The 8,940-nt window shown below is 40.2% G+C and overlaps 1 protein-coding gene across 2 annotated transcripts; it reads left to right on the top strand.

Moving 5' to 3' along the window:
* The first annotated feature begins 4,019 nt into the window (after positions 1–4,019).
* LOC119325428 (probable protein phosphatase 2C 21) lies at positions 4,020–8,236 on the top strand. 2 transcript variants are annotated; one of them, XM_037599181.1, is made up of 12 exons: positions 4,020–4,109; positions 4,201–4,312; positions 5,356–5,480; positions 5,580–5,649; positions 6,028–6,133; positions 6,331–6,436; positions 6,731–6,847; positions 6,961–7,096; positions 7,182–7,246; positions 7,331–7,383; positions 7,632–7,686; positions 7,770–8,236. In XM_037599181.1, exons 3-12 carry the CDS (start codon positions 5,388–5,390, stop codon positions 7,944–7,946), a joined length of 978 nt encoding a protein of 325 aa, XP_037455078.1. In that variant the 5' UTR covers positions 4,020–4,109; positions 4,201–4,312; positions 5,356–5,387; the 3' UTR covers positions 7,947–8,236. The 2 variants fall into 2 exon arrangements, with proteins under 2 accessions (XP_037455078.1, XP_037455077.1); XM_037599180.1 differs by having other exon boundaries at positions 5,372–5,480.
* Positions 8,237–8,940: the final 704 nt, after the last annotated feature.

Here is an 8,940-nt window from a genome sequence, read left to right on the forward strand (position 1 = left end):
TCGCCGAATTCCCCATACATATAGTCCTTTTTAAACTGATTTGCAATTATTTTTTTTGAGTCCATTTACAAAATTATTAGAAGAGGAAAAATATAGTGTAGCTTTTCATGGGCAGCGAGCAAACATCCTCGCTAAGGAACATGCATGGGCCCATCAAATTCTATTCCTATGTACCTAGAGACTCATTCCCACTATCTTATTTGTCCATCCAAATTAGCGCGTCCTGCCATATTTACGAAACACAAGCGCGTGCGTTATGTTAGTACCACAACCTTCCACCTACGTTGGTTAGCTTGCACCTTTTTTTTTTGAGGGGGGTTAGCTTGCACCTGGGTTGCACGAAGCCTCTTATTGGTACGTGGGCTATAGCGGTCTTCTTCTTCAAGAGTAGCAGTGCCTTTTCAATGAACGATTCTGCCAGAGAAAAACATAAGAAAATAGCCCATTTAATCATTGCACTAACTCGATCACAGTTCATCTTTCTCCACTACGACTCTTATTGCCGCCACTTCCTTCGTGTCCGCCTACCATTGCCAAATAGCACTATGTTGCCCTTCCACTTGATTAATTCATTCTCATCCCGACATTCAATTCAATTTTGGTTACATTCACTCACCACCACAAAGGAGCGATGTTTAACTTACGTTCCTCAATCCCTTTTATTCATGAAGTTCCCTTCCTCCCAGCAAGCTGATAATGCTGCTCTTCGACCGAAGCAACACTTCTTTAGACCATTCTGCAGTTTTTGTTTTTCTTTGTTTTTAGGTTTTTGTTTTTGTTTTTATAGGTTATTTCATTTCTTTATCGGTTTTCACTAGTTTTTTCTTTCCTTTGTTTTTCTTTGCATTTTTTTGTTTCTTTCTTGGTTTTCATTTGTTTCTTGCTTTTCTTTCATATCTTCTTCGTTCTTTCTTGGTTTTAATCGATTTTCTTTGTCATTCTTTCTTTTTTCTCGGTTTTTATTGTTTCCCATTCTTGTGCACATGTTTCCTTTTCCTTTTCTCTTTTGATCTCTTTGTTTCCTTTTTAATTTTTTATTGGTTTAATTTTTTTCTTTCCTTTTGTATAGAATAGGGAGCATTTTTATACACATTTAACATTATATTCAAATACATGAAACATTTTTTGTGTACACATTGAACAATGGTTCAAATACATTATTAACATTTCTTTTGAAACATATGTTGGTGATGTCAACTTTATTTATACACATTCTACATTTTTTGTGTACACCAGGAACTTTTTATACATGTTTAGCATTTTTCAAATACATGCATGGCATCTTCTTATATACTAATTTTTCTGTATACAATGTACATTTTGTATATATCAGGAACTTTTCTAATACATATATAAAGTTTTTGAAATATTTGATTATTTTTTATACATGGTCACAATTTTATAAAATTTATGGTTTTATGTCCTTTTTTTAATATACGTTCTAAATATTTTGTAACACGTTTAAATTTTGTAAATACATGAATATTTTATCATATATATGTTTTGATGTCTGCTTTTTTCCACACACCTTATATATTTTTCATATACATTTGAAACATTTTTTATACATGTTTAACATTTTTAAAATGCATGATAATATATTTTCAAACACAGGTTTGTGAACATTTGTTGTTCGAATATGTGTAAATATGTTTTTTAATATATCTTGAATTTCTCCCTAGATGGTATCAACATTTTTTTAATGCACCAACTTTTTTGTAACGCCACACAAACATTTTTTCAATCTTAAGTATTTTTTCAAATATATATAGGTAAATTATATATTTGTATGTATATATTATGTTTATTTGAAAATATATCAAAAAAGGAAAAAATAAAAGAAAAATGAGATGGAGGAACGAACTAAGGAATCAAACGAATGAAATATGAAATGAACGATCAGTCTTACTAGGCTGCCCCATTCTCACGTTGCTTCAAGCTAGGTGACACTCTGTCTCGCTTCAAGCGAGATAAAGTCGCACTCGTCGCCTAGCGTGCTATCCGCCATTTCCCTTTTTCCTTTTAAGGCAAGGCTGTGATCATGAGGCTTGGGCCAGTTTTTTTCACGCAGGATTCTGCAAAATTTCTCCCAGAATCTACTTCCCATAGAATCTGTCGTCGAGTTCTTTCCTGAGATTGTAGTTTGAGATTGAGGAATGAGTGTGTGTGCATAAATATTTGTTCGACCCTTAGACAGAAACTATTTGATGAAGGGTTAACATATTGTTGTTTCGAATAGTGTCTTATTGAATATGAGCATGAAAGTGATTTGCAAATATCATAAAGCGCTAAATATTAGAATTATAATGGTTTTAAAGTATTGTGTGTTACAAAAGTGGATGAACTAAATATAACATGAATAATCTCAATATATGAGACTGGCAGCAATAGCCTCACGTGTTGCGGTCATGGTACCATCATCTTCTCACGGTAGAGCGTTGGCTCCTGTAAAACAAGAATGGAGGTTGCACATATGCATCATTGTTAAACTTGTCAAAAGGCTCATCATGTATCTTGCTATCACGAATCCAATTGTGGACGTGCAATGACAATCATCTTGTGGGTTTCTTGCTTGTACGCTGGTATGCCTCCGAGAATTTGTCATTTCGTCTTGAGAACACCAAATGCTCTTTCGATGATATTTTACAAAGAAGAATGACGATGGTTGAATGTCTCATGTCTCCCCACCGAAGGATGTTGTTAGAAATCTGATACATGGTATTGTCGCCCTTTGTATCGTAATATTTATCTGTAGTGGGGCAACAAAAGACACTAGAAATTTACAACATACCATCCTGTATATAACAATATGGACATACAAGGGATTACCTGTGGGGGTTGTGGAAAATGATGATAACAAACTATATCATCGTTGAAAGTATGTTTCTAATCTCGAGCAAATGCTCCTGCCATGAACAGTAAAACCGAAAAAAATAGAACTTTTTTCAAAGAATTCTTATTTCCTATGGCCTTTAAGAAATGTTTGAAGTGCATTCAAAATTTGATCATCAAATCACATTGGAGCAAGTCATGGCAAAAAAACAAAACGAAGTTAGAGCTAAAAAATGTGTTTGAAAGTAACATTTTCAGAGTACCTATTTCTTTTACCACGTCTTGCACCGATGTGATTTTGTGATGAATTTTCACATGCACTCCAAAAATTCTTTAAAGTTTGCCAAAAGAATAATTTTTTTAGAAAAAAATTATTTTCTTTAATATACTATCTATGCAGGAGCATTTGAGTTTGAGCTTAAAAACTCCACATCCTATCATCGCTCATACACGTGTGTGATGAAGAGATCTGAGCCATCCAGGAACAACAAACGTGAACCTCATAACAAATTCACATCAGGGCTAGCACGACGACTTTCCGACTGTCTACTACAACAATGTTTGCCCGACTCCGATGAGGGAGGGGCGATGAAGGCAGAGCGCCTTCGGCTCGCTCCAGTGCTTGTAGTCGTCGCTAGGTGGTCTACTGACCTGGATGTAAATCTTACTTATGGTGTTCTTTGTACTACCTTGACAGTTGATGAATATATTGGAAGTTTTCTCGCAAAAAAATAAAATAAATAATAATTCACAACATTTTCACTTGTTTAACCTTTCCTATTCCTGTGTTGGAGCTCCAACTCATTGGTCAATGTCTGCTCCATCTATGGCTCCAATAGCATGTCGGAAATAAGGCCAAAAACTTTTTTGTAAGCATTGGGTGAGGTTCAATAAAAGTTGGATCAATTGGTCTAATGTAATCATCGGCCATAGTGGTCTGACATGTAACCACAAAATCGAGTTCTTTGCGCTCAAGAATTTTCAGACCGAGATTTTTCATAATCTGCTCAAAAGAACTGGGCCTTATAGTATGCTCATCGACGGAAAAGACAGTCTCTGTTTTGGGCTGTTCCAGCTCACTGCGATGCTCGGGCTGGGCCTCTTTCCGCCAAGACTGGCCCAGTAGACTGCTATGGGACCCGAGCCGAGCCCAACCACGTCCCGTTTCGTCTACAGCAGAGGCGGAGGTCGCGGTGCTCTCACTTGGCTTCGCGGGAGGGGAGGGAGACGTCGTCGTCGTCGTCGGCGGCGGCGTCGGTTGCGTCTCCACTCCGCAGGTTAGCCGCCGGCCTCCTCCTTCCCTTCCTACTCCTTCCCCCGCCTAGGGTTTGGTGCTTCATCAACCAGAGCTGTCGTTGTTCCTCGCAGGAGTCGCAGCCGCAGGCACCGCCGCCTCCCTCCTCTCCGACGAGCTCAGCGCGGCGCCCCCCTCGCCGCGGAATCCGCTGCTCCTCCCGCTTCCGCACGTCCGCTGGTCCAGGTGAGAAGCACGCCCCCCCTCCTCCCCCCTCCCCCTCCCGCAGCAGCAGAGGGCACGCATTTCCTGCTGGGTACCGTACGCTCCAGGGTGGATGTTCGGATTTGGGATCAGAAAATTTTCGGGGGCTCGGGGCTCGGGAAGGTTGTGAGGTGGATCAGCGAGCCGGCTGTTCTTAGTTATTCGTGTGATTTATGAATGCCTGTACTTGAGAAAGGGGAGGGTTCAGCAAGGGGATTTGGATGGGGAGGGTTCAGCAAGGAGCCTGATTGCTGCTTAGTGCTCTGGATGGTGATATTCTTACTAAGTGGCATGTAATGTCACTTGACATGTTTCTATTGCGTTGCTTAGCCTATGACATTGCTGTAGTATGAGTTGTGCTGTGTGATGTTCCTTCTACGATGGCAGATTCTGTCTGTCCATGCATTTTTAACCGAGTCACCTGCTGATGTCGAGATTTGTTTGCTATAATATATAGTTTACTCGAGTTCCTAGTTGCTGGTATGGTTCATTAATGCTTCCTAATGGTGCCAATCCTTCTAATTTCTTAGTCTATGAGAAAAATTGGTTGCTGACCCATTATATGTAGATATATCTCCCCTTGCTGGTGTCAATATTCAGTTGCTTCCACAAAGTTAATTGGTCAAGTACTAGTTGGTTCCTGCTCTAAACCATTTGTAATCCTGTCACCTGCTCATGTTGAGATTCATATGTTATAATGTATAGATTACTTGAGTTCTTAGTTACTGGTTGTGGCTCCATGGCTGTATTCGTTTCTTAGTTCATACCAAGCAGATATGGCAAATGATTGGTTGAGCTCTGGTGATTTTCTTAGTGAGTACTAGTATGCAATTTCACTTGACCTGCTTCTAGTGCGTTGCTTAGCCCAATCAATGTGCACCCCGTAACGGCTTCTCCTCGCCTCGCCCCTTTCCCCAAGCAGAGCTTGCATTTGATCCGTGGTGAATTTCATGAACAATTGTTTTTAGATGGATGCACTAGAGAGAAGTATGAGGTTATACTTATGATCGCTGAGTAGATTTTAGTATATAATTGTTTCAGCAAAAGCGAATCCACCATGGGTCAAGGTCCTTCCGTGAGCCATGAGAATAGCACAATCGAATATGCTGCGGGATCTAGGAAAGGATCAAACTCAAAAGTTGAAAATGCTGTGAGTATTGCACCATTTCGCACCAATCTAGTAAAATGCTGTGAGTGATGAAGTAATGTGCTGAAATCCTAACTTTAGTTTTCTCCCTTACTTTTTCAGCATCGCACTATCCTTGACTTAGATGGCTCCAGCTCCACATCATTCTTTGGTGTTTATGATGGCCATGGAGGTTTGATTTCATTCTTGACCTTATTACAACAATTCTGAATCTTCAATCTGTAGCATAACTCATTGTTTCCAGATTTGAATTGTGCATTGAGTAATGTCTTTGAGTTTCATTTTTTTAGCAAGTGTTGTGATTTGTGAGGAATAATCCGAACATTCCTTTTCATCTCTTTTTCTCTGATAGAGGGGAAGGGTCATGTGTGTATAAAAGATTCTCACTATGTTGTGTGTACCATTTCTTTCCAGTGCTACATATATATTGAAGGAAATTTAGCTAGTCCTGTTCATTACATTCTTTTGGATATAAGCTTCTAGTGCATTATATTGGTTTTGCATTCTTGTTATGAAAATGCCAGATTGAGCTATGCATTTTGTGTTTCAGGAGCTGATGTAGCATTGTATTGCGCTAATAACTTCCATAGAGTGCTGGTAAACGATGGAGATTATAAGGATAATTTGGATGTGGCACTGAAGCGTGCGTTTACCAGGTAATTTAACAATCATGTAGTCAACATTCAGGCTGCATAACTGTTCTCCTTTGTTGGAAGCAGTGAAATATATAACATTGTTACTTCTTAATTTCTAACATTGTTCCTTCTTTATTTGTAACATTCATGGATATAATAAGGATAATCTAGATGAGGCACTGAAATCTGTAACATTGTTCCTCCTTAATTTGTTGCAGAATGGATGAGCAAATGGACCAAAATGATGACTGGAGGACATTGGCTAATCCTCCTGGTGTTGGTGTCAAATTGCTATGTTTTCCGAGCACTCCCCCTCGTGTCCAGGTTTGGTTTCTTCCATGATTATGAAGTAATTCTACAAGATTGAGGTTTTGAAGAAGTTGATTAGGATTCTATCTATGCATGCTGTTATTCATATAAATGGACTGGAAGGGATCAATTGCTGTAATAGGATGTGAATTGTTTGAAGAAGTTATGTTCTCTACTTAAATACCACATTCTAAGCTCTTCTTGGTTATTGCACCTCGGTTGTTTTATCATACTGCCAAAATTTAGGTATGACATAACTCTTTCATGAGTTCGAATTGCTCATCTGTTTGGTTTGCTCTTATATTGAAGGGACCTCCATACGTGGAAGGGAGCACGGCATGCGTGGTTCTCATTAGAGGAAACCAGATCATTATTGGGAATGTCGGCGACTCTTGTTGTGTACTCTCAAGGGATGATGGTCGGCAGGTATAGTGACGGTTTCATTATTACATTTTTAGTACTTATTTGTCCAACTCTTTCTCATGAGAAATGCTTTCAATGAGTATCTAAGAATTCTTCGTATTTTAATTAATCTGAAGGCAATTGTCTTGTCGACCAAGCACACGCCAGAAGATAAGGATGAAAGAAGCAGCATCGAAAATGCTGGAGGGCAAATACTCAGCGTTGGTGGTGCCGATCTTGTAAATGGGATACTTCCCTGGACTAGAGCTATTGGTATAGGCTTACCTGATTTCTTTTTGGTCGTTTCCATAATTGCATTAGTTTGATTTACTTGACATTTTGCATACTTGCATTTCAGGTAGCTTTCGTTTCAAGCCACCTTCTGCAGGACATATTGTGACATGCACTCCGGACATTCACATTGTAAGTTTGTTGTTTAAAGATATTCGTCGAGTATAAGCTTGTTTTCATGGGTGTGTTATAATGGAAATCACCCTTTTTTGTTAGGAGGATATCACACATGATACTGAGTATCTCCTTGTAGTAAATTGTGCATTCTGGTGAGTCCTCGTCCTCTGCTAAAATTAGTGGTTATTTGAAATGTGTGCTTTATTTATCTTGTAAGAGTTTGGTTAACAATCTTACCACTTTATGAAACATTCACACCAGTAAGATCATTTGAAGTTGTGGAATAGCATATCTTGTGCCGGTAGTACTCTGCTCAGCTGGGGAAATGCTTTCATACATCATTTATATTGCTGTTAATGCTAAAACATTGGGCATTTTTGTTCCCCCTCCCCCCCTCTAGGGATACTACTCCTATCTCCAGTGAGATGGCTGTCCAGTATGTGAGGCAGTTATCCGTAAGTCTTTTTTTACTCAATTTATTTTTTGCTGTTGTTAATTGATGTGGTGTAGGCATAACAAATATGTTGCGTCAACACAGGGGACCTATAGTGTTGCTAGCATGTGCGATAGGCTTCTGAACCTTTGCCGCAGTCCGGTGGACAACTTGACGCTGATACTGGTTTACTTCAAGCCGAGTGCCAGGCTCCCACGTCCGGCCCCGCCTGCTCCCACCAACTTGTCCGTGAGCGAGCTGCACGTAAGGAGCTCTGATTGAAGTCTTGATCGAGTAGGTAGAGAGAGCTCATGGGTCTGGAAGTTCTGCAGTGCTATATGTTTCATGTCTTGACGTGATGCCTCTGTGTACGAGAATGATGATAACATGGCGTAGGTAGGAGTTATTCAGCTTACACTAATACTGATTTCTGCATGCTTGCTGAGATCTGTTCAGGAGATTTTGCCTTGGAGTTGGGTTTTTCACACGCTTTGTTTTCCGCGTTTGACCTGATACTGTAAATTCTAAGAATTCCTCTGTGCTGCAGAGTACTATGCCTTTCTGAATCTGAATCGCACTGAATTCTTGTTTCTGTAGATCGACTAGTGCTTCTGTAGATGCTCACCGCCTTCAGAATTCTTGTTTGTTATTCTATATATTAACCCCAGCCTAGTGTTGATACAAATAACAAAACTAGAATCCATCAGCAATGCCAAGTGAAGATCATTTACTTGCTCCTAGAGCTCTAGAGCACGTCATCTTTTTTATGAGTATATATTGCTTAAAACCATCACATTTTGTGGCTAGTGTAACAGGTTGCCACCTACAAATAACCACCAACTCTGCGGGAGTTAAATGGAACCACACGATTGACTGAAAACCACCACTTTACGTTTCGTGACATTTTGCATTGAACCGAAAATTTGATTGTGGCAAAAAACACCGAGCCATTTTCTAAGCACGTTTTGACGTGGCTGATCACTCGTGTGCCGATGAGGGCTGTCGACAACTGGGCCGACAACGACCCAATCAAGAAGGCTATCGGTCGGGAGCTCGCCGAGCGGTTCAAGAGCGTTCCCGCACTCGTCAATCACGCCAGAGGCCTCGTGCCAGCGTTCAGGGATGACGAGAGGAAACCCGTCCTCCCCGATGGCCGCAGGGGCGTGCCGGCGGTTGCCACCCTCGTGTGGTGCATGCTGGAGTCCATGTCTGGCAATGTTCAGCAGGGGAACCAGTGGATCATGTATCCGACTTTGAAATGCAAGTTTCTGGCTGA

Source organism: Triticum dicoccoides, chromosome 6B (assembly GCF_002162155.2).
Source record: "Triticum dicoccoides isolate Atlit2015 ecotype Zavitan chromosome 6B, WEW_v2.0, whole genome shotgun sequence".
NCBI lineage: Eukaryota > Viridiplantae > Streptophyta > Magnoliopsida > Poales > Poaceae > Triticum > Triticum dicoccoides.

What these genes read in the sequence shown, in the direction of transcription:
- LOC119325428 (XM_037599181.1), top strand. Translation starts at nt 5,388, where the DNA reads ATGGGTCAAGGTCCTTCCGTGAGCCATGAGAATAGCACAATCGAATAT. An exon ending in ACTCAAAAGTTGAAAATGCT is followed by an intron (nt 5,481 to 5,579) that starts GTGAGTATTGCA and finishes TTACTTTTTCAG; the next exon opens with CATCGCACTATCCTTGACTT. An exon ending in TGTTTATGATGGCCATGGAG is followed by an intron (nt 5,650 to 6,027) that starts GTTTGATTTCAT and finishes TTTGTGTTTCAG; the next exon opens with GAGCTGATGTAGCATTGTAT.